Source organism: Euphorbia lathyris, chromosome 7 (genome assembly GCF_963576675.1).
Source record: "Euphorbia lathyris chromosome 7, ddEupLath1.1, whole genome shotgun sequence".
Taxonomy (NCBI): Eukaryota; Viridiplantae; Streptophyta; class Magnoliopsida; order Malpighiales; family Euphorbiaceae; genus Euphorbia; species Euphorbia lathyris.
In genome coordinates, this window is record NC_088916.1 from 35,048,854 (window position 1) to 35,075,197 (window position 26,344).

At 36.2% G+C, this 26,344-nt stretch overlaps 1 protein-coding gene across 1 annotated transcript; it reads left to right on the forward strand.

Annotated features, from left to right (window-relative positions):
• Positions 1-4,037: 4,037 nt before the first annotated feature.
• Positions 4,038-5,774, forward strand: LOC136201416 (F-box protein FBW2). The gene is made up of 3 exons (XM_065992080.1): positions 4,038-4,195; positions 4,532-4,836; positions 4,932-5,774. Exons 2-3 carry the CDS (start codon positions 4,532-4,534, stop codon positions 5,599-5,601), a joined length of 975 nt encoding a protein of 324 aa, XP_065848152.1. The 5' UTR covers positions 4,038-4,195; the 3' UTR covers positions 5,602-5,774.
• Positions 5,775-26,344: the final 20,570 nt, after the last annotated feature.

Consider the following 26,344-nt stretch of genomic DNA (forward strand, 5'->3'; position numbering starts at 1 on the left):
TAAGAGCTTGTATGTTTCTTCCATCACTCCGTCGAAGTTCCATTCCATCCTCTTCCACCAAGCTCGAGAGTTCCACCTCCAAGTCCTACGAGACGGCCTTGAGTCCGGTTAGCTAGTTCCAAGGGCCGATTCTTCTTCCCTTTCCACTTGCTAATTAGTTTGCACTCTTTCTATGTACTAGGCTTGGTTGTATTCCGCATTTACACGTTCCACATTTATAATATATGCGTTGATATTTATTGCTTGTTTTGATATTCGTAATTGATTATTATGTAGGGGATGCGAATCCCGAAACCTTTTGGGAGCCATATATGAGTTGCCTTACTGGAATTGACAACCCGAAAACCGTAGGAATTGACAAGCCACGGAACTTACGGGCCCTAGTTTCTGATCCATCGCATTAGATACGCCTTTAGGAGGAACCACGTAATTTAAGCACTTCACGGGTCGATCGGTCTACACATAGTCGTCTTTGCAAGAGTAAATTATCATTCGTATATGTTCGGAATTATTGTTTCTTATATATTTATCATCACCCGTATCACTTCTTTAGAGTTTGAGTTATATAAATCTGTTTCAGCATAGTTTAGGAGTAGTTTGTAGTTGTCACCCAAACCAAACTAAAGTATTCACTGCTTAGATAACGAATAGAATCAAGTAGTTTAATACTTGTAGATATAAATCCCACGGATTCGATACCCGGTCTTAACCGGATTTATTACTTGATACGATGGGGTACACTTGCCCCTACGTAGCATCTAGTAGAGCTAAAGCACCTAGAAAGATCATAACCGTAACACACACACAATAGCAATAATAGTAGTTCACCGCTACTACTACTAGATTCGCACATCACCTATCAAAATCGTATACTGGACCATGCACTGCTGAATATATTCATCAAAAGTATACGTCTGCTCCTTCTGAGTGTGTTGTTTGGCATACCAAAGCCTTCCAATACATCATCACTTACATAAGTAGTTCCGATGGTGTCCCTCCTTCGCAAGCACAAAATAGCACACTATTGTTTGATGGACTAAACACCAGTACAAAAAGCTTACGGAGTACACCCAACAACTTAACTCCAGACATGTTGGTAGCCACTCAACCCCTCCGGGCACCTTTCCCATCATTGATGATGGCAAAAAGGGGGAGAATGCTAAGGCTGAAGTCTCTGAGGGAGAACATAAATCCAAATCTGACAAGGCCGCAACTTCTGGACAAGCCTCCGTGACTTCATCTCAGCAACAAAAAACTCAACATTAATCTTCTAAGTCTAAGAAGTCTAACCTAGTCCGAGCCAATATCAAGCATTAATAGATAGTGACTAGTATTGCTTACGTTTTCTTAGATTGTTGTGCTTATAGACTATTCAGTCTTATCTGTTGTTTTGTTTGTGCTGAAATGTTTATAGAACTTCTATCTTTCCAATATTGCTTCTATGTCTATTGATTAGCTGTCTTATCCTCTGATCTTAATTTTTGGACTCTGAACTCATTATGCTAACTCATAAGCTATTGAATTAAATCAAATAACACGTGAACTAAAACAAATCAAAGATAAACATGTCAAGTATGATCCTCCGAGCTTTGAACTAAACTCCGGACACTTAATCACATTAAGCCCATGAGAATCATTCACACATAAAGCTCTGATACAAACTCTGATACATGAACAATTCAAAGACGTTAACAACAAGACTCCGAACAATGTTTTGACCTAAGTTTTGTTTAACGTAGATTACAATCTAAGTATCAACATCTTCCTTTGATATGTTCCAACTCTGATCAAACATGCTTCTCACTCGGAACTTATTCTTACTATTGAACTCTAACGACTATTCTCTGTCTAAGTAAAATTATTTTTCAGAAGCTCAACCCTTATGGGGAAGAATTCAAAAGCTGAGTAAGTTCAACAATTATGGGGGAGTTTATTATTGTGTTCTAATGTTATATATTTTTGCCAACATCAAAATGGGGAAGTTTGTTGAAACACAATTTCCACATTGATTTTGATTATGACAAAAATATTAAATTAAATTAATAACTCCATAATTAATAACACATTAAAATTAAACGTTGATTTATTTATACTAATGTGTTTGTTGAAGTGTTTGATGATTTAAGCCCAAGTTCAAATAAATTAGAAAAAGCCTTAAGTCCAAGACCATTAAACAAAGGCTTATGGATCAAGCTTCAACCCAACAGGCAGAAGGATCCAGAAGTTTGCCTAGTTGTCTCAAAGATAAGATCAATCCGGAAGACAAAATCAAGCCACATTGGACAAAATTAACCACGCTGGACAAGATCAAGAGTTGACTTCTACGCAAGTGTTAATGCCTTACCAAATAAGGAAAGATTCAGAACCAACAAACGACTTGTCTCCTGGTCAACCTGAGAACTTTGCCTGATTTGGTTAGACCAACCAGTCTGCTTCCGACCAACTCTGAAGCACAACGCAACAGACAAAACCAACAGTAAGAGCTAGAAGATTATTGGCTATTGATACTGGCCTTTGAGGAGTGAAAACGACAACAAAACGTTTCCCTCTCAACGGTTATTTTGAATTTCATAATGATCCCAGCCTCAAGTGTCAACTATAAAAGGCCTCTCATTTGCAACATTGGAACTTGATTTTCAATGCACAAAAACTCTGAGTGAATCATTTCTTGAAGTTCCAAGCAAATCAAAAGCAAAGCAAAGCAAGAATTGTTACACAAACTTTCGTATTCTTTTGTGTAATCTTTTCTTTAGACCTCTCAAAGTGTTCTTAGTTTAGAACAACATTATTAATCTTATAGATTAGTTCGAAAGCTCTGTTTGTTTGGTATTTAGCAAACAGAGTTAGATAGTTCTGAGTGTAGGATTATAGAGGAAGGTACTCTGTAATTGCTCAACAGCTATTGAAAGGGTTTATGCTCTACCAGAAAGAGCTCAGTAGTGGATTAAAGCTCGGAAGACGAATTCCGGGGACTGGATGTAGACATGAGGCTAAACCAGGATAAAACTGTTGAGTATCATTTTCTAACTCTTACTCCTTATAACTGCTTGCTTTTTAATTCGGAAGTGTAAAATATTAACTAGTTAGAATTGTGTCTTAAACGTGCTAAGTTCGGAAGCCCCTTAAGGTATTATCTTTCGAACTAAGGACAAAAGCAATCTTAGTTGGTGATCAATTAAAGTTGCCTCTAAACCTTTAATATTTACACTCTGAACCGTGCTATTGTGTTGTGAGAAACTTTTATACTTGGCTAAAACTTTTTAAATCTTAAATAGTTCAATGACCCCTCTAGAACTAATTCTCACATAACAAGGGACCAACAGTGACCACTTGGAGCGCAATTTGCCCGGAAACAATTTAAGCCTCGAGTTGTACAACAACACTTGTTGTCCCACTTGAAATTCTTTGGCTTGTATTCGCTTGTCATGCCATTGCTTGGTCTGTTCCTTGTACTTGAATAGTGTGAATTCTTCCATTTCATTGAGTTGGGCATACCTATTTACGTTTATATTCTCCTTATCAAAGTTTAGAAAGTTTAATGCCTAGTATCCCTTATGCTCTAGAGAAAAAATATTTAAAAAATTAAAAATAAAAATAAAATTGTAAAAGTAATTTTTTAATCTCTAATAAAGGTTAGGGATGAAACGAATTAAAAATATGTTTCTTTAAGAAAGGATTAAAAATTCATAAAAAATGAATGGTTGATTAAGATAAAATTAAAAAGTTTATGGATGAATTAAAAATGACGTAGATTTGAGGTGCATCAGTTCAATTTCAAAAAGAAAAATTAAATAGAGGAGGAAAGTCAGCAAGTAAGAAAAACAGAAGGGCATTGACTGTGGAGTCAGATGATGCAGATTTTGCATTGGAACCTGAAAATTCAAAATTTTGATATAAAATGGGCCAAGATAAATTAGGCCCATTTTGAACTATCACTCTCTCACAGAAAATAATGAGATGCACAAAAATCTAGTGCAGATTAATACATTATATTAACAGTTTCTATGTATTTTTTTTACTTTTACTTTTTACAAATGCATTGCATTGATGGGTAGATAGATATATAGATGGGAGTCTCCTCTCGCTGCTAATTTTGTAGGTTTCTCTTTTCCTTTTTGCCCTGCCCTGGGTTTCTGCCGGATAAAGCGGTCTCTGTTGCACAACGGAGGGAAGGGGAAAGACTAAATCTTTCCAGGTGCATATGCTACTATTCCTCTCTTTCTCCCTCCGCTCCTTTCGCTGAAACACCCAAATCTTTCTGTTTTCTCTTCTTTTCTGTTTATACAATTGGATCTGTCAAGGTTTTTGGTTTTCTTTTTGCTCCATGCGTTCTTATTATCGGAAATTACTTTATTCATGTTCAATCTTTATTTTACTTTCCCTTTTTCTACTAATTTACTCTTTCTTCCATTGCATCATCTTTATCTCTTGCTTGTACCTCGATCAATCTAATCTCTCTCTTTCTCTATCTGCACATTTGCCATCGAATTTATTTTTAGCTGATTTTTTTTTTTTTTTTTTTTGCGAATAGATGGAAGATGGAAGCGAGTATAGGTGTTGGGATGAGCTGATTCCTGATGCTCTAGGCCTTATTTTTAGGAATCTTTCTCTGGAAGATAGGCTCTCAGTTGTTCCAAGTGTTTGTAAATCTTGGAGAGTAGCTGTTTCAGGGTCTTATTGCTGGCAAGAGATCGACATTGAGGAATGGAGTAGAAACCGCCCGCCTCAACACATTGATCGAATGCTTCGAATGTTGATCACTAGAAGCTCTGGTTCGCTTCGCAAGCTCTCTGTTTCTGGCATTCCTGATTCTATCCTCCAATTCCTTGCAGATCAGTAAGCTTCCCCCATCTTGTTTTTATGATAACTCTACTGTTGATCTACTTACTGTTTCAATTATTGAGGCTTCTATTTTTCCTTGATTTTACAAGTGCTGGATCCCTTCAGACACTGCAGATGCCAAAGGGCCAAATAAGTGATTCAATTGTTGAACAGATTGCTGGAAAGCTTTCAACAATAACTTCCTTGGATTTGAGCAATTGTAATGAAATTGGTGCTCCCGCTTTAGAGGCAATTGGAAAGAATTGTAGATTGCTTTTGAGGCTTTGCCGAAATATGGTGCTGTCTTGTTCAGTAGACAAGCTCCCTAAGGATGAGGAGGCTCAGGCAATTGCTGCTACAATGCCTAAGCTGAAGCATCTGGAGATCAGTTACAATCTTCTTATGACCAGAGAAAGTGTGTTGAATATCCTTTCCAGCTGCTCTAAGCTGGAGTATCTCAACTTGACAGGATGCTGGGATGTAAAACTAGATCGTAATTTTCTCAAGGAGAAATTCCCGAATGTGAAAGTTATAGGGCCTCAGGTGCTGGAGTATTGTGATATGGATGACTGGGGAGATTATTGCTCTGAATATTCAGACGCGTCCGAGTACTTTGCTTGGGAACTTTTTACAGGTGACATGGAAGATTATGATGATGAGGACGACGATGATAGTTATGATGAAATGTGGGACGATGAAGAAAGACTGGAGGAGCTTGAGCTGAGGTTTTATGAAGGAATAGAGGATTCTGGACTACAGGGTTGGCCTCCATCTCCATAGCTTGTATTTCCTTTATGTGGTTCATTTTGTTAAGTTTTCTGTTTCTAGGACTGATGCAATCTACCTAGCCTAGCCTAGCCGGTGCAGTGCTTCTTTTTATGCTTTTATGAATATGAATATGATATGAAATATATAATGTTTTTAATAGAAATGAAGTTGTATGGTTTGTGTCACTCAACTGCTTGCATATTTCAAAGGATAATTATGGATGAGTTTGGTTTTATTTTATTTATTTATGAATGTATGACCCAAATCAATGCCAAATTGCCTTCTATAGATACTAGGACATGAGATTTTTTTATATTACATTCACATTTCACATGATTACATGTGATTCATCTCTTTGGATCTTGGACTCTACCATCCTATCCAAAAACTTTTCTTGGTATTTGGGTTTTTAATTTTGTCCATAGCATTTGAATTTTGCAAGTGGTAGGTAAATTCACCAAAGAATTTGACAAATGCAACTAAAGGAATAAAAACATTGGCATGTGGACCATCTCATCTCTCTTATTCTGCTCTGGGTTGCCTCTTTATAAACAGCAGAAGAATGGTCCCCCTCTTTCTCTCTACAACTTCAAATCACATGCACAATACCCCTTCAGATTTTGCATTTTTACACTGGATAAAACTGCTTTCATGTGAGATAGAATTCCATTTTTACAGTTTTTTTTTTTTTTTGGGAGTGGTCCCTTATTCATAAGACAAAATGCAATCATCAATGACAAGATTCGTTCGCCCTTTTCTCATTTGTTTCCATCTCCTTCAAAATTCCTCTTTACTTCTTTTCCCTTCTTCCTTCTAAACCAACTCTTGAGAGAGAAGTTGTTCTTGAGTTTCAAAGAATTAATCCCAACAATACACACCACCAATCCATTTTCTAAACTTACCAATACATTCGCAAGGTTGGGTTTGCTAAAATATCACCTTCAAACGAGTGGACAGGTGTTGAAATCATCAAAACTCTGAGTTTGTTCTTGTTCGGGTTCAATGAGCTTTCTCTAAGGACTTGGACAAGAATCGGTCAAATCAAGTTCATTTAAGCTCTAGAATCAGGGACCGAGACAAAGGGGGCCTGAAGGGGCACATGCCCCTGGTCGCTGGAACCACCCCTATCGTGGATGGTTTTCACCCCCCCGGCTATTAAAAACGGCTCCTATTATGCATGGTTTCGGTCCTCTTATTTCTGACAAAATTTAAGGGTTGGAGTGATTAATTAGCTCATTGAGTTTGTATTTAATTATAAAATTCAACTAGATTAATATATGATACGCGATAAATTTCTCTAGGTTTGTTCAAAACGACATAGTCTTACTTTTGTAGTCCAACAACAACAACAACAACAACAACAAAGCCTTAGTCCCGAAATGATTCGGGGTCGGCTAACATGAACCATCATATAAAACCGTGAAAATCAAGTCGTGTCAGCGACACAGATTCGCTCCCTCCACTCCGTCCTATCCACTACCATATTTTCCTCAATTCCCAATAAACTCATATCACTCTCGATCACCCTCCTCCAAGTTTGCTTAGGTCTTCCCCTACCCCTCACCACTACATCCCTTTGCCACTCTTCGGTTCTCCTAACCGGCGCATCAAGCGCTCTACGTCTCACATGGCCAAACCACCTTAGTCGGTTTTCTCTCATTTTATTCTCAATAGATGTAACCCCTACTTTTGTCCTAATTATTTCATTACGCACCCGGTCCTTTCTCGTGTGACCACACATCCATCTCAACATACGCATCTCCGCCACCGACATCTTATGGATGTGGCAGTGTTTCACTGCCCAACACTCCGTACCATATAACAATGCTGGTCTAATTGCCGTCCGGTAGAATTTTCCCTTCAATCTATTAGGCATGCCGGGATCACAAAGGAAACCCGTAGCACTCTTCCACTTCGACCAACCAGCTTTAATCCTATGGGCAACATCTCCATCTACTTCTCCATCCGTTTGGATAATAGATCCTAAATACCGGAAGCAATCCGAGGCCTGAACAACTCTCCCATCTAGGGTGATTGTCCCTGCCTCCCTACTCCTACGGCCGCTAAACTTACACTCCAAATATTCTGTCTTACTTCGACTCAACTTAAAGCCTCTAGATTCTAGAGTTTGCCTCCATAGTTCCAACTTCATCTCCACTCCTTCTTTCGTCTCATCAACCAACACAATATCATCTGCAAACAGCATGCACCATGGTATACCATCTTGAAGTGAACTTGTTAGTTCATCCATAACGATGGCAAAAAGAAATGGGCTTAGTGCGGAACCTTGATGCACTCCAATCGTAATAGGAAACTCTTCAGTTTTCCCAACACTAGTACGTACACTCGTGCATACTCCCTCATACATGTCCTTTATGATGTCAATATATTTCCGCGAAATGCCTTTCCTTATCAAGGCCCACCAAAGTACTTCCCTTGGTACCTTATCATATGCTTTCTCCAAGTCAATGAAAACCATATGCAAGTCTTTCTTCTTATTTCGATAGTGCTCCATTAATTGTCTCATTAGATGGATGGCTTCCATAGTTGATCTTCCCGGCATAAAGCCAAACTGGTTTTCCGAGATCTTCACCGTCCTCCTTAGCCTTTGTTCAATCACTCGCTCCCAAAGTTTCATAGTGTGACTCATTAATTTGATTCCCCGATAGTTGGCACAATCTTGGACATCGCCTTTGTTCTTATACAAAGGGATTAAGGTACTTTTCCTCCATTCTGATGGCATCTTATTGTTTCTCCAAATTTTGTTGAAGAACGTCGTCAACCATTCGATTCCTCTTTCTCCCAAACATCTCCAAATCTCAATAGGGATGCCATCAGGTCCTACTGCTTTCTTCAACTTCATCTTACTTAATGCCATTTTGACTTCACCCTTTTGAATTCTCCGCAGGCATTCATGATTTATCATATCGTGATGGATACTTATATCTCGAAAATCTTGTTGGCGATCTCCATTAAATAAGTCATCAAAATAGGACCTCCATCGTTCCTTGATATCCTTATCTCCAACTAGGACTTTCTGGTCCACATCCTTCACACATTTAACTTTTCCGAGATCTCGCGTCTTCCTATCTCTCATCCGAGCAATTCTATATATGTCTCTTTCCCCTTCTTTCGTATCCAATCTTGTATACAAATCCCGATTCACCTTTGCTCTAGCATCTCGTATGACCTTCTTTACTTCCCTTTTAGCCTCTTTGTATTTTTCGTAGTTCTCGTCACTCCTATATTTCCCCAATAGTTTATAGGATTCTCTCTTACTCTTTACTGCTTGTCGTACTTCTTCTGTCCACCAAGATGTGTCCTTACCCGGTGGCATGCTACCTTTAGATTCCCCTAGAACTTCCTTCGCTACTTCCCTTATACTATGCTCCATCTTATTCCATATTGAATCTATATCTGAATCCATATTGCAAGTCCAAATATCTTTTTTGGTCATCTCATCCACAAATTTTTGTTGATTCTCCCCTTGCAATTTCCACCACTTAATCTTAGTCTCTACTTGAGGTGTTTGTTTTCTTATACATTTCCTACTTCGAAAATCTAGCACCACTACTCTATGTTGGGTTGTCGTACTCTCACCAGGGATCACCTTACAATCAATATAACTCTTTCTCCAAGCACTCCTTACTAAGAAGAAGTCAATTTGGCTCGCATTACCGCCACTCCGATAAGTCACTAAGTGGGATGTTCTCTTCATAAACCATGTGTTCATGATACTCAAGTCATAGGCTGATGCGAATTCCAAAATATCATTTCCTGCTTCATTCTTATCTCCAAAACCATACCCTCCATGAACACTCTCAAACCCATCTCGCCTAGAACCCACGTGTCCATTGAGATCACCCCCTAGTACCATTTTTTCATCCCTAGGAACCTGTTGCACCACTTCCTCTAAGTCATCCCAAAAAGCTTGTCTTATAGACACATCTAATCCTATTTGTGGCGCATATGCACTAATGACATTCACAACCTCATCCCCTATCACTAGCTTAACACTCATAATTCTATCGCTCTTCCTAGACACCGCTACTACCTCATCAATATACTCCCTATCAATAAGAATACCTACTCCATTTCTACCCTTATCCTTTCCTGAGTACCAAAGCTTATAACCCCAAGGAGCTATCTCTCTAGCCTTGGCTCCAACCCACTTGGTTTCTTGTAGGCATAATATATTTATTCTCCTCCTCTTCATAACATCTACAATTTCAGCTAATCTTCCTGTCAAAGAACCTATGTTCCATGTCCCAAAGCGTAACCTACTACCCTTACCCCTACCCCTACCATTACCGTGGACTAGCTTATTTACCCGCAACCCTTGCATATTTGACACCACCCCCGGGTCCTGGGGTGGCGCGCCGCTTCGGGGCGACGACCTAGCAACCCTTGCACATTTATCACTACACCCGGGTCTAGGAAGTGCAGCGCGTCGCTGAGTAGGGAACGCCCCAACGGTATTTATATTATGGTTCATGTCATAAGATGTGGCTAAGTTTTACGCTGGCCGCCACAAACCTACCGCAACCCTCCTCCTTTGTCCGGGCTTGGGACCGGCTGTAAAGGCCACCAAGTGACCCTCACAGGCGGAGTTTACTTTTGTAGTCCAAATCTATCTTAATTTTGAAAAGTCCTAAATTGGTACGTAGAAATTGGTTATGGACCACTCAGATGATAACACGTATATGCATGAAATTTTTTGAGCAAGTTTGATTTAACAAATTTTTTTACGCATGCACGTATAAAATCGGCCCCCAACGGACCAATCATGTATTCATCACTGTCTAAAATCATGCTACAAAGGTAACAAATCGAGATGCCTAAGGATCTTGTGTGATGTATGTGTTTTTTTATTTTATTTTATACATTTCTAAAAACAAGGATTGATCCCTTGTCTGGGTGAAGACGAAGGACGATCGCCCCTTGTCGTGTGAAGAAAGAAGTAAAAAAATTTAAGGTTGAAGGCGATCGGTCCTAGTCCGTGATTTTTGTTTTGGTTTTCTTACTTTCATGTGCATTTAGAGGTAGAATGAAGCCGATCTACCAAAAACTTTGGCTTTAAAAGTAGATTAGTGTCATTCTTCATTGTTTCGTTTCAAAGTTTAAAGATTTGTACCATTTCTTCTCGAAAATATCATTTTCAACTCGATCGGTATGAAAGGTCATTCTTTTTCTACAAAAAAGATTGATACATTGGTGTAAATGTGTTTTGTTTCAAATCTTGGTGTGGAAAATGACTTTGGGGGAAGAATGCTTGAAAGATAGAGTTAATGTTCTTTGTTGGAAAGGAAGGTCATCGACCTTAACTGTTGGGGTTTATGTCCTATAGACAATTGTTTTAGGATATAAATATTAATGAAGAAATTGTTTATTTTTTTTGAAGAATAAATTGTTTATTTAGTCATTTGTTTTAATAAGATATAGTATAACTAAAACTATTTATAAAAGACATTAATCTTTCATAAAGAAAGTAATCATAAGTTTATTTAAGTAGTTATAAAGTGTTCATACAATCATGAAGTGAGACTATACTTTATAATAGACCAATAAACTTAAAATCAACCCAAGTCAAGTAATGTGTTATAAGGTTTGGCATATTACTATTGAGACTTGCATGTAATAGTGTTTTCTATCGAGACAGAAAGCTGATCTCACAAGCTTTAGATATGGAGATATCTAGACAGTTACACTCCTATCTAAGTTAAATCTACTCCTAAGTGATCTTTAGCAAGTTAATTTAACCTGGAATTGGATGGAGTGATGCGGTAATACTAATTCCAACCTAATTTGACATTCAATTGTCAACCTAATCTGAGTTGCTTAAGCCTAAGACGATTAAACCTACTTATCCTTATAGGGTTCCTAGTTTGTTATTCCATTGTCATGCCGAAACTAGCTATTTTGTTCAGAAATTTGGGTCTTACCAACTATAAGGTTGTCAATCTTATAAGTTCTTCGATTATAGTTAATCAAATTCGACTCGCAATATGAACCTAGTGTTGGGGTTTAGTGTCCTATAGTCAATTGTTGTAGGATATAAACCGGTTGTAAATGAATTGTTTTTTTTAATCTCATTTGTTTTAATAAGATATAGTATGTTTAACTATATAAAGACATTCATCTTTTAAGAACTAATTAAGTCAAATAAAAGAAAATCCGAAAGTTTATTTAAAGTGATTATAAAGTATTCATACAAGCATGAAGTGAGACCAAACCTTATAATAAACTAATAAACTTAAAACCACCACAAGTCAAATAATATGTTTATATAGGGATTAAGATAATACTGTTGAGACTTGCATGTAATAGTGTCTTCTGTTATGAACAAAGAGCTGATCTCACAAGCTTCAGATATGGAGATATCTGGACAGTTACATGGATCCGGTGAAGGAGTTCATTAGGATTGGGGACCCGACTTGAGATAACAGGATGTATGGATTTATCCTATGTCACCTGTTTATCACATTGGTATTAGTAGGTATAAGTAATCCTCAGACTCAAATGAATATTAATTAGTGATTCTGGATTATGGAGTGTGATGCTTTGACTCTGTTCAAACACGATCCATAACAGGAAGGATCACGGGGTGTGTGTGGGCAGACATTGGGTATCAGACAAAGTAATTGCGGAATAGTTAATAATGGACTGAGCATTCATCACTCCTGATAAATGAGAGATATATCCATGATCGCTTGTGGAGACTTAACTCTAAATCCTTGCAAGGTGATAGATTAAGAGTCGAAATGGAGATTTCACTTAATCTATCTATTTGGAGTTAACTCTACCTGAACAAGTAAAATGAACGTCTCACTATATGTGACTTGACACTATCCATAGTCATCAGATTCGTTCAAGGATATAGCTGGTGAAGGATCGAATTATACTGGACCTAATACAGAAAGGTCAACGATGGAATGAACCTGTCTTCTTATAGCTCTAGGGGAATGTTTACGGATTCTGCTATTCACAGTCCGTGCACTCATTCCGATATACAAAAGGTTGAATGTAATTTTGGAAATTAATTCAATAAGTGTATACAACTAGTAGCAATAAGAACCTAATGGGTCCCACATAAGACTTGGAAATAAAAGAAGATAAGATAATAATTAATGAATGGAGAATTAAATTGTTTAATTATTAAGGGGGCCGAATTTGGTATATATATAATATATATTATTTTAGTTAATTTATTTAGATAATTATAATTGGATTATAATTGTGGTTAAATTAATTATAGGATAAATAAGTTAGGAGATTTAATGTGATTACATCTCTAACTAATAATTATAATATCCTATCCAAATAAATAACTATATATATATATATACACACTATGGATAATTAATTTATTTAGATAATTATAATTTGATTATAATTATACCAACCTAGTTGTGATGTCTAGCCACTTAATCGCGTCCTAATCTTTCAAGCAAAAAAAAATAGTTATAGGATAAAATTAGTTAGGTGATTTAATTTAATTATATCCCTAATTATTGTCCTGTTAATAATAAATATTATTTATATTATATTTAGATATAATTATAGATAATATTAATATTAACTAAATAAGAGTGCTATTTGGAATAGAATTCTAATTAAGTGTTCTAATTCAATCTAACCAGGGATTGAAATTAATAGACTATAAATAAACCCCCCTATGCTGAGAATTTCGGGTAAGACACTATTCTTAGGGTAGGAATTTTGGCCAACGCTATTTAGATAGTGTAGAATTCGGCCAACATGAAAAAGAGGAAGAAAAGTTCATCCCGTCTCCATTCGATTAATTTCTATCTCTGTTTTCTCTATCATTGATCTTGTGTTGATTTATTAGAGGCGATCTCCTTTGATTGTTATTCATCGGTTGTATTCTAATCGTTTGCTTGTTTGTTTTGTTTGTGTTCGTGAACCTCGAGATTAAGAGTTGTGGGCACTTCGTTTGCAACTGTAGATAGATCGTCAATAAAAGTATTTCGTTCTATCCCTCTTTATATGAAATAACACTTAACGGATATTGGGTTAAGGGAAATAGGTAAAATTTTTATATTTCCGATGTGCCTGTGTTTGCCCATTCTCCTTTCACCTAGATGATATTTGGATATTTGAATGATTTAAACCAATTAGGTAAAGCATAAACAGAAAAGAAATAACAATTAATTGGAGAAATCAATACATGAAATTAGATTAAAGATGAAAAGAAGTATTTGTCACGATGTTACAATTAGACTAGGATTCATAGAAAAGATCTAATGCAAACATGAAATAAAAGAGAAGAAATCCCTTTTAGGGAACCTGTCGACCAAGCAGTCGTCTTCCTAGGACTGAAGGATGAACAACCTTGAAGAATCCCCTGGAGCGCGGTGGTGCAATTCTTCAATGGCAGACAAAAGGAAAGAGGAGGGATTCTCAATGTAGGGGGTAGGTTAGTTTACACAAGCCAAAGATAAATTTACATAATGAAAACGTCCTATTTATAGTTGTAGATGACCTAAAACCTATTCTAATATGTTTCCCAATGCAGGTAGGAAGACCGAGTAGAAGCCGCAAAGACATGGGGCTGGAAATCAGCTAAAAAGCTGATTCCCGCAGGCCAACTCGTCGAGCTGGCCTATAGAGGCCAACTTGACGGGCTGATTTTGCCTAACTCGCCGATTGACTCTCGGGGGTCCTCGAGATGCAATTTTTTGTCGATTTTGATCCCGTTCAACATGCACACACACATCAAACTCCAAAAACCATTAGTCCAAAGGCTAAATTGACCCACCAGGCTTTAGATTTGAGTAAAAACTCATTTTGGTGTGACCTTTGGTGGATCAATTAGCCGAAATAAATAATGTGAAGTTCAAGTGTGTGCTATTTTGGCGGTATTTCGCCTAAAAACACTCAGAAATGGCTAGAAACTACAAAAATAAATAAAACAAGTGTAAAAGCTAAATAACATGTACAAATGCATAAAAGTGCGAGAAATACTCGCTTATTTGCCAAAAACTAATTAAAACTACCCTAAAAATCGTACCTGAAGATAGGGTTTTTTGACCCATATCAAACCTCATCACACTTAAAACTTTACTTGTCCCCAAGTAAACTAAAAACTAAACCTGTAATCATTGGCCAAGCTAGAAAAACCTCATGCTTTGACTAGGTGCCTAACACAATTTCAAGCATCTGTAATTACATGCATTCGGAAGCGCAAGTTAGAGACACGATGTCCAAAAGCCGCAGTTCAATTATCACAGGTCATATTTTTAAGAAGAGGACACATGTTCAATTAAACGAGCTTAAGGGATAGCTGAGTAAACACCTCACCATTGGTAGTTCACTCAATTCACACAATTTTTAGGTGGCTGAAGTGTTTACTCTCGGCTTATACTCCTGCTCAAAATTATGGTGAGTTTGCACGTTCATCCGAGTACCTCTATTTTGCTACTTGACCCCGATAGTATCAAAAATAGCCTCAAAATTGGGTTGTAATGTGGTTAGAAAGGGTACAAGTAAGTAAATGCGTTAAGAATTTTAGCACTAGAAAAACAAGGTATAAATGGCTTTTAGCAAACATAAAGGGAACCAACTTTTTATTATTTTTTTCTGTTTTCTTTTCTTTTCCTTTTTTTTTTCCGAGGCTTTGATTCGAAAACCGGGGGATGATGTTCCCCCCTTTGTTTGTCTCTTTTCCTTTATTTTTTTCGGTGTGGACCGTTTGATTGGTCCTTTTAAGAAAATGTGCTCGTTCACCTTTTAGCCTTTTGGCTTGCTTTTAAAAATACCGTAAACAAAGGAAAAGTACTAAAATAAAAGAAAAACTCTATTTGAGTTTGCAAAAACATGGGTCATGGAACAAACTTAGTAATAGTTTGCAAAAATATGGGTTAGGAAAGAAGAAAAACTATAAACTACAAAAATTAAGGCTCAAAAGGGCTTCCCAGAATTGATGAAAAAGGCAAAAATAAGGTAAAGAAAAAGGTTAATTCTAAGGCGCTGTTCTTTTTGACTTAATTTTAGCATAAGTAAGTTAAGTTAAGTTAAGTTAAGTTAAGTTGAACAACATTCAGTTCAGTTAATTTAATTTCAGTAATTATCATTATTTATTACAATTATTTATATATAATTCATCATTATTTATATATAATTATAATTATTTATATATCATTTATTATAATTTATAATTTAATATTATTTCTATTCATCATTATTTGTTATAATTATAAGTATTTATATATAATTTATAATTTATTATTATTTATATATAGTTCATCATTATTTATAAATAATGTATTATTATTTATTATAATTGATATATAATTTATAATTTAATATAATTTATATATAATTCATCATTATTTATTATAATTATAATTATTTATATATAATGTATTATTATTTATTATAATTTTCATATAATTCATCATTATTTATTATAATTATAATTACTTATATATAATTTATAATTTATTATATATATATATAATTTTTTTTATTATAAGTATAATGTTTTATATATAATATATCATTTATCATTGGCAACTCCCCTCTTCTCTTTGGGATCGTTTTCTTTGTGGGAAATATAGAAAAGATAAGATTTTTGGGGGCCCCAAGGAGAGAGTTGTCAATTGTTCTTTTCTTTGGAAATGCCTCAGTACTGTGTTTTCAGAGTTTTGCTCTGGGATAGGTTGGGAGGTGGGGAATGGTAAGTCCATCAGCTTCTGGAATGATGATGCTCGTAAAGTATATAACATTTAATAGGACAAGTGTATCCTATCGCAACAAGTAATATTGTGCTAAGCACGAGATCGAACCACAAAGACTATTTGTTACAACTAGCAAATCTACCTAGAATGATCTAATTGTTTAGAGGGTTGGATAAATATTTGGGTTTTTATCTAATTAATCAACTAGTTGAAAGCAATAAAGATAGCAAAATAAAGTGAACAATTGACAGGGTAGAAGGTGAATTAATGGATGGCACAATCTAGGCTGAGGAATCCTTTGATTAAATCCTATGTATGAGTTTAGGGAGTTCAGATTTATGTTTTACCAATGATTGAAGGTAATTGCCCTAAGTGAAAGACTAATGTGATCAGTACTGTCCTTCCTATTCACATGCATTCGGGTGACGGCTTGATTAGACATATACCTTAGGTCATGCAAAGCATTAGGTTTATTGACAATTAAGGCTAAAGCCGTAGCCCAGCCACAAAACCTCATTCCTAGTGGTCTCTAGCGAAGTCAGATTTACACAAGTTCGGTATAGACGATTCCGTGGTCAGGTTCTCATCTATCTATAATCCTATTTAATGTCAGGGTCACAGGCATTAAACACATTATATAAATAAACAGGCTAGTTGATCATTATCAATGTTCATTCTAGCATAAATCATGTTCCTAACAATTTCTAGGCATTAAGCATGCATAATCTGATCAATCAAAGGTCATAGATCCCTAATCATACATATTCATACAATCAATTTCATCCCCATCCCAAATTGGATGGGGATTAAGTCATAGACAAACTAATCATAGCAATAGGAAGTAAACGAATAATGGAAAAACATCTTCAATTGAATATAAAAGCAAAAGATAAGAGAGAGATAGAAATCTAAAACCCGCTTTGTCTGATTCGATTATAAAAATAGAAGATCTAGAGCTTCTCCCATCAATTGTTTTTGAATAAGAAATAAAAACTGAAAATAAACCTAATCTAGAAAGCTGGAAATCTAATCTAAAAATATAAATTACATTGTGGAGGCGAGAAAGCCCTAGCGGCTCTCCGATTTATTGAGTGGCTAATCCCCCGAATAATGAAGATTAGCTCCCTATTTATAGAGTTAGGGAGAAACCCTAATGTCTCTGGGGGCAAAATGGGCTATTATAAAGTGTTTTAATGGGCTTCAGGCCCAAATCCACGCATTCCAGCAAGGGGGAAGGCGCTGGTGCGCCTTTCCCCGCCTCGTCTCGTCGAGACTAGGAGTGTCTCGACGAGACGAGGGCGTCCTAAATGGGGCGATTTTGCTCCGGCTTTTATCTGTTTAGGTCCTTGGACTTCCGAAAAGTGCTCTAATGGTCCCTGATGAATTCCAAAAGTGCTCTGACGGTCCCTGAATAATCCAGAAATGCTCCAATAGGCTTGGTTCTGGTCCGGGAATGCTCAAATAGTCCTAAAAAACCCTGAAAACACCGAAAATGCCATAAATAATGGAAAATACTAAATTTAACTAAAAACTATCAAATTAATAAAGAAACTTAACTAAAAGCTAATTAAAACAAACTGAATTAATCCTAAAAACCCTATATAAATGGGAGCTATCAACCTCCCCACACTTGAATCTTGCTTGTCCCCAAGCAAGATAGAATTCAAAACAGAGAAAAATCAACAAATAGCTCCCTTACAAAAACAAGAATCTACTACACTTTATTATTCACAACAGTTCAGACTACTCATTTTGCAATTAAAAACATAATGAACCTCAGGCGAGTCTCCAAAACTGATTAATTGGTTTTATCAATCAACACTTCATGAAAACGAAAGAAAATGACTAAAATTGATAGCTCACAAGTGGTCACTCTAACGCTCAAGTGTTTGGGTGAAATTTTTTTATTTGTAAGCTCTCTACATTTAATTGTACAAAGTGGTCACGTTGGGATTGCATCATCCATCCGGTCAAAATTAATGCATTAAAATTAAACAAAATCATAGGTCTTTAAAGGGTTGTAACATGGGCTAAAGGTTGGGGTAGGAAAAAGGGAATTTATAGGCAAAAAGTTAAATGACTCAAATAGTTAAAATTTTTGCAAAAAGGACACATTTTTCGCATTAGGGAGCTATAAACCACCTCCCCACACTTAAAATTTTGCTTGTCCTCAAGCAAGTCAGAATCCAAAAGGGACATGTTTTCCGCTAAGTATATGAAGGTTTAAGCGCAAGGTTGTTTTTGTGAATTCGGGAAGCAACTAAAATATAAACACATCTTTTATCCTTTCCTCTTTTTTTTAACCATTTTTTTTCTTTTGAATAGAGGGGAAAAAAAGTGAAATTCAAATGGGTAAAGGTTGCTTCTTCTATTAAAATTACAACCTTTTAATGATTGCTAGCGGAAATTTGAAGGATATGTGTGTCTTAGGATTTATCAAAACTAAATTGAGTCAATTAACTTGGGTGAGAAAGGATATTTAAGAAGGCTAAGGTTTGTAACAGGGTTGATCAAAGAAATGGGTAAAAGGCTCAAAGGGGCTTATCTAGTGGAATTTGTTAAGGGATTTTGGCTAAACAAAGAAATAGGCTAAATTTCACAAAGGGCTATACCTAGGTTGCCTAATCATTTCAAGTTTAATAAAAACACAAAATTCAACCAGTATTGGATGCAATTCTTATGAGCACAAAGACAATAAATGTAATCCCACACCTAAGAGATCATTGTTCCTAATCATGAGTCTAAAATATCGATCTTTATGGCTCTAACTCACAATTTAAGGGTTATTTGTATCAATCCTAGCCTCAACTAACGTTCCGTTCCATGCCAATTTTAGGCAAATAATACTCTTTGGAGACTCAAACGTTGTTCAAGATTTTTCGCATGCATAAATTTCATTTAGAATGTGCAAATTTTTAAGCGCATTGTCAACTGTATTGTGGGATAGCTAAATGTATCACATTCAACTGCATATGATTCTTTTTATTCCTAGAATCAAAATAAAAAGCAAACAAAAACATAAAGAACGAAATCCTAAAATTAAAACAAAAAAATGCAACCTAGTATAGAAAAACAAAAAGAAATTAAAACATGCAAATGACAGAATAAAAAATCATCATATCCTAGTATCTCCTCCCCACACTTACAACATGCATTTACTTCCATCATTACATAAAAGTAAAACATAAAGTACAGAAAAGAAATAGGATAGAAAAACTCCCTCAGGGGTGGGTGTCAATCCAACCCCGAATTTCTGATGCTAAATTTTCAAATCCAAGCTGCAGTCCTGAAAATCAATCCGGCGTCGGTGAGTATTCCGATTAGAGGGTTCTGCCAATAGAAAAAAAAGAAACAAACATAAGAATAGAGAAAGCAAAAGAAAAACGTTTAATTTTTTTTTAAATTTATTTTTTGGGTGCGTCTCGTCGAGATGAACAGTGTCTTGACGAGACGACATAGGAATTTTTTTATTTTTTTACGTCTCGTCGAGACAGCCAAGTGTCTCGACGAGACGACACGAAAAACCCAAAAAAAAATAATTTTTTATAAATATATACAAATCTAAATAATTATTTCAACCTATTCAATTTAATCTAATTATAAACGAAATAGTCCCCGACAACGGCGCCAAAAACTTGATGGTGTTGTTGTCGGGTATTTCGAAATATAATCTAATTATAAATAAAATAGTTCTAAGAAAATTTAATCTAATTATAAACAAAATAGTCCCCGGCAACGGCGCAAAAAACTTGATGCTCGTAAAGTATATAGCATTTAATAGGACAAGTGTATCCTATCGCAACAAGTAATATTGTGCTAAGCACGAGATCGAACCACAAAGACTATTAGTTATAACTAGTAAATCTACCTAGAATGATCTAATTGTTTAGAGGGTTGAATGATATGTTGGGTTTATGATAATTAATTAACTAATTGAAAGCAATAAAGATAACAAAATAAAGTGAACAATTGATAGGGTAGAAGGTGAATTAATGGTTGGCACAATCTAGGCTGAGGAATCCTTTGATTAAATCCTATGTATGGGTTTAGGGAGTTCAGATTTATGTTTTACCAATGATTGAAGGTAATTGTCCTAAGTGAAAGACTAATGTCATCAGTATTGTCCTTCCTATTCACATGCATTCGGGTGACGGCTTGATTAGGCATATACCCTAGGTCATGCAAAGCATTAGGTTTATTGACAATTAAGGCTAAAGTCGTAGCCCAGCCACAAAGCCTCATTCCTAGTGGTCTCTAGCGAAGTCAGATTTACACAAGTTCGGTATAGACGATTCCGTGGTCAGGTTCTCATCTATCTATAATCCTATTTAATGTCAGGGTCACAGACATTAAGCACATTATATACATAAACAGGCTAGTTGATCATTATCAATATTCATTCTAGCATAAATCCTGTTCCTAACATCATCTAGGCATTAAGCATGCATAAACTGATCAATCAAAAGGCCCTAGTTCCCTAATCATACATATTCATATAATCAATTTCATCCCCATCCCAAATTGGATGGGGATGAATTCGTAGACAAACTAATCATAGCAATAGGAAGTTAGGGAATAATGGAAAAACATCTTCAATTGAATAAAAGCAAAAGATAAGAGAGAGATAGAAATCTAAAACCCGCTTTGTCTGATCCGATTACAAAAATAGAAGATCTGGAGCTTCTCCCATCAATTGTTCTTGAATAAGAGATAAAAACTGAAATTAATCTAACCTAAAAAGCTGGAAATCTAATCTAAAAAGCAAAAAGAACTATTCTGAAATTTAAGTCTACATTATGACGACTCCCCCGAATAATGAAGATTAGCTCCCTATTTATAGAGTTAGGGAGAAACCCTAATGTCTCTGGGGGCAAAATGGGCTATTATAAAGTGTTTTAGTGGGCTTCAGGCCCAAATCCACGCATTCCAGCAAGGGGGAAGGCGCTGGTGCGCCTTTCCCCGCCTCGTCTCGTCAAGACAAGGAGTGTCTCGACGAGACGAGGGCCTGTCTCGACGAGACATGTATTGTCTCGACGAGACAGGTCCTAAATAGGGCGATTTTGCTCCGGCTTTTATCTGTTTAGGTCCCTGGGCTTCCGAAAAGTGCTCTAATGGTCCCTGATGAATTCTAAACGTGCTTTGACGGTCCCTAAATAATCCGAAAATGCTCCAATAGGCTTGGGTCTGGTTCGGAAATGCTCAAATAGTCCTGAAAAACCATAAAACACCGAAAATGTCATAAATAATGGAAAATACTAATTTTAACTAAAAACTATCAAATTAATACAGAAACTTAACTAAAAGCTAATTAAAACAAACTAAATTAATCCTAAAAACTCTATATAAATGGGAGCTATCAACCAAAAACTTGATGCTCGTAAAGTATATAGCATTTAATAGGACAAGTGTATCCTATCGCAACAATTAATATTGTGCTAAGCACGAGATCAAACCACAAAGACTATTTGTTACAACTAGCAAATCTACCTAGAATGCTCTAATTGTTTAGAGGGTTGGATAAATATTTGGGTTTTTATCTAATTAATCAACTAGTTGAAAGCAATAAAGATAGCAAAATAAAGTGAACAATTGACAGGGTAGAAGGTGAATTAATGGATGGCACAGGCTGAGGAATCCTTTGATTAAATCCTATGTATGAGTTTAGGGAGTTCATATTTATGTTTTACCAATGATTGAAGGTAATTGCCCTAAGTGAAAGACTAATGTGATTAGTACTGTCCTTCCTATTCACATGCATTCGGGTGACGGCTTGATTAGGCATATACCCTAGGTCATGCAAAGCATTAGGTTTATTGACAATTAAGGCTAAAGCCGTAGCCTAGCCACAACGCCTCATTCCTAGTGGTCTCTAGCGAAGTCAGATTTACACAAGTTCGGTATAGACGATTCCGTGGTCAGGTTCTCATCTATCTATAATCCTATTTAATGTCAGGGTCACATGCATTAAGCAAATTATATACATAAACAGGCTAGTTGATCATTATCAATGTTCATTCTAGCATAAATCCTGTTCCTAAAAATTTCTTGGCATTAAGCATGCATAATCTGATCAATCAAAGGTCCTAGATCCCTAATCATACATATTCATACAATCAATTTCATCCCCATCCCAAATTGGATGGGGATTAAGTCATAGACAAACTAATCATAGCAATAGGAAGTAAAGGAATAATGGAAAAACATCTTCAATTGAATATAAAAGCAAAAGATAAGAGAGAGATAGAAATCTAAAACCCGCTTTGCCTGATTCGATTATAAAAATAGAAGATCTGGAGCTTTTCCTATCAATTGTTCTTGAATAAGAAATAAAAACTGAAAATAAACCTAATCTAGAAAGCTGGAAATCTAATCTAAAAATATAAATTACATTGTGGAGGCGAGAAAGCCCTAGCGGCTCTCCGATTTATTGAGTGGCTAATCCCCCGAATAATGAAGATTAGCTCCCTATTTATAGAGTTAGGGAGAAACCCTAATGTTTCCGGGGGCAAAATGGGCTATTATAAAGTGTTTTAATGGGCTTCAGGCCCAAATCCACGCATTCCATCAAGGGGAAGGCGCTGGTGCGCCTTTCCCCGCCTCGTCTCGTCGAGACTAGGAGTGTCTCGACGAGACGATGGCCTGTCTCGACGAGACAAGTCCTAAATGGGGCGATTTTGCTCCGGCTTTTATCTATTTAGGTCCCTAGGCTTCTGAAAAGTGCTCTAATGGTCCCTGATGAATTCCAAAAGTGCTCTGACGGTCCCTGAATAATCCAAAAATGCTCCAATAGGTTTGGGTCTGGTTCGGGAATGCTCAAATATTCTTGAAAAACCCTGAAAACATCGAAAATGCCATAAATAATGGAAAATACTAAATTTAACTAAAAACTATCAAATTAATAAAGAAACTTAACTAAAAGCTAATTAAAACAAACTAAATTAATTCTAAAAACCCTATATAAATGGGAGCTATCAAATGACATCTGGATTGTAGGCAAATCTTTATTAGAGGTGTGTAGCTCCCCGCCGCCTAGTAATATCCGCAATTGGAGGATCGCTGATGTGGTGGATTCTGAAGGGGATTGGATTTGGTCTAAATTTGACTCTTTTTTTAGTCTGGATACGCTCTTGAGGATTAGAGGGGTTAAGATAAGTAACAAGGAGGAAGATAGGGATAGTCATTGTTGGGCATTGACAAACAATGGGGCTTATACCTGCAAGTCTGCCTTTGAGGCTTTCAACCAAAATGGGACGGGTCCTCACTCTGAAGTTTGGAAAAGCATTTGGGCTTTAAAAATTCCTTACCGCATTAGGAGCTTTCTGTGGCTTGGTGTTAAGGATAGGCTGCTCACTAATTTGGATAGAAATAGACGGCATCTGGTGGATTCAGGTGCTTGCAGCAGATGCAGAGGGCATGTTGAAACTATTTGCCATGCTTTTAGGGACTGTACTAGGAGTAAAGAGGTGTGGAGAAAAGTTCTCCCTCACCATCTGCTTTCTACTTTCTTGGCTCACTCTGATCATGACTGGTTTATTGATGGAGTTAGTGGAAAGTTATTGGCTAACCTTGAGCATGATGATATTTTCTTTGCTATTGTCTGTCACCAAATTTGGAAGTGGAGGAATGAGGAGATCTTTGGAAGGAAAACTGTTTCTATTCCTAATTTAGTTGAGTTCTTCTCGGAAAAATTATTCAATATTACTGATAGCTTCAAAGGAGATTCTCTTGCTAGGTCGACCTAGAAGAAGACTGTTCACCTCCTTGGTTGGTGCAGGCCTAGGGAAGGGGTGGTGAAATTAAACACGGATGGTTCTTGCCTTAAGGATGGTAAGATTGCTGCAGGAGGTGTTTTGAGAGATGATGGGGGTGGCTGGTTGTCTGGGTTTGCCAAGAGTCTGGGTTTGAAGAAGTTGATTGTAGAATCTGACAACCTTGAGGCTATCAAAATGATTTCTGATAAAAATGCGATTTGTTTAAATAGCCAAAATCTAATCAAAGGTATTAGAAGGTTTTGCTCTTCCTTTGATTTCATAAATTTCAGCCATATCTTCAGAGAATAGAACCGGGTAGCGGATCGTTTGGCGGCTGCTGGTCATGAGGGGATGTTGGGCATCATGACCTTTTCTTATCCTCCTGATTGTCATTCTTCTCTTCTTTTGGAAGATGTGGTGGGGGTTAGCTTCCCTAGGCTAATCCCAGGCTAGGTTTTTGGTTTTTGGTTTTTGTTTTTTGTTTTTTCTTTTCCTGTTCCTACAAATATATATATATATGTATACATTAAAGAGAAAGAAAAACCCTCAACCCACCCCACCCCAATGTGATTCGAACCCATGACATCTAGAGTCATAGGTAAGCTCTCAACCAACAGGCTAAGAGCTTCATAATTTATCATTATTTATTGTAATTAAAATTATTTATATATCAAATATATTATTATATATATATAATTTATTATAATTATAATTATTTGGTGCAGTTAAGTTAAGTTAAGTTCAGTAGCATTCAGTTCAGTTCAGTTCAGTTAATTTAATTTCAGTTAAGTTAATTTAATTTAATTTCAGTAAAAAAGAACAGGGCTTAAGGAGGCTTGTTTTATTGTTTACTGTCTCATATAAGTGCGTGTAGACTCTGAAGTAAAATAGGCAAACGTTTGGCAGCGGAAATATAATTTTTTTTAACCTATTTCCTTTTCCCAATATCCGTTAATCGTTATTTCATACAAAGAAGGATAAAAGGAAATATCTTTTAGAAGAACTATCTACTGTTGCTAGCAAAGTGCCCTCAACTCTAGTTCCGAGTTCACGAGCACAAACCAAAAGACAAGATCAAACAAGTTAGAATCTCAACCGATGAATAACAACCAAAATAGATTGCCTCTAATAAATCAACACAAGATCAAAGATAAAGAGAAAGAGATAAAATCAATTGAATGGAAGCAAGCAGTGGAAAATCGATCCTCTACGGTAGGGGTCGAATTTCTCTCTCCTCGGGATTGAGTTGGCTTAGTCGAAATATGCAAGGGGGATGGGTATTTATAACCTCTTGTATCTAAACCCTAGTTAGATAGAATTAGGTTATTAATTAAGAGTTGTATCCGGAATAAAACTCTTATTTATTATTATCTATAATTATATCCGAATATTAATTATAAGATAATATTAACTTATTTAATAGGATAATATTTAGAAGTAATATATTCACAATAAACCTTCTAATTAAATTATCCTATAATTAATTTAATCCACAATTATAATCTAATTAAAATTGTCAAAATTAAATTAATCCTACATGTGTCTAATACACATGTATTTCGCCCCCATTATATTTGGGCCTTAGTGGACTTAGTTGGGCTTCCATCAATTAATTAATATCCATTCATCTTTATGGTTCCAAGTCTTATGTGTGACCCATTAGGTTCTTATTACTACTAGCCGTATACAACCATTAAATTAATTTCCCAAAATTACATTTAATCTTTGTATAACGGAATGAGTGCGAGGACTGTGATAGGCAGAACCGTAAACATTCCCCTAGAGTTATAAGAAGACAGGTTGATTCTGTCATTGACCTTTCCGTATTAGTTACATTATAATTCAATCCTTTATCAACTACATCCTTGAACGAAATCTTATGACTATGGATCATGTCAAGTCACATATAGCGAGACGTTCATTTTACTTGTACATGCCGAGTTAACTCCGAATAGATAGATTAAGTGAAATCTCTATTTCAAGTCTTAAGCTATCACCTTGCAAGGATTTAGAGTCAAGTCTTCCACAAGCAATCCTTGGACGTATCTCCCATTTATCAGGAGTGACAAATGCTCAATCCAATGTTAACTATCCTGCAATTACTTCCTGTGATACCCAACGCCTGCCCGCACACACCCCAGAGTCATCTCTGTTATGGATTGTGTTTGAACAGAGTCAAAGCATCACATTTCATAATCCTGAATCACTAATTAACATTCCTTCGAGTCTGAGGATTACTTATACCTATTAATACCAATGTGATGAACATGTGACAAGGATAAATCCATCCATCCTGTTATCTCA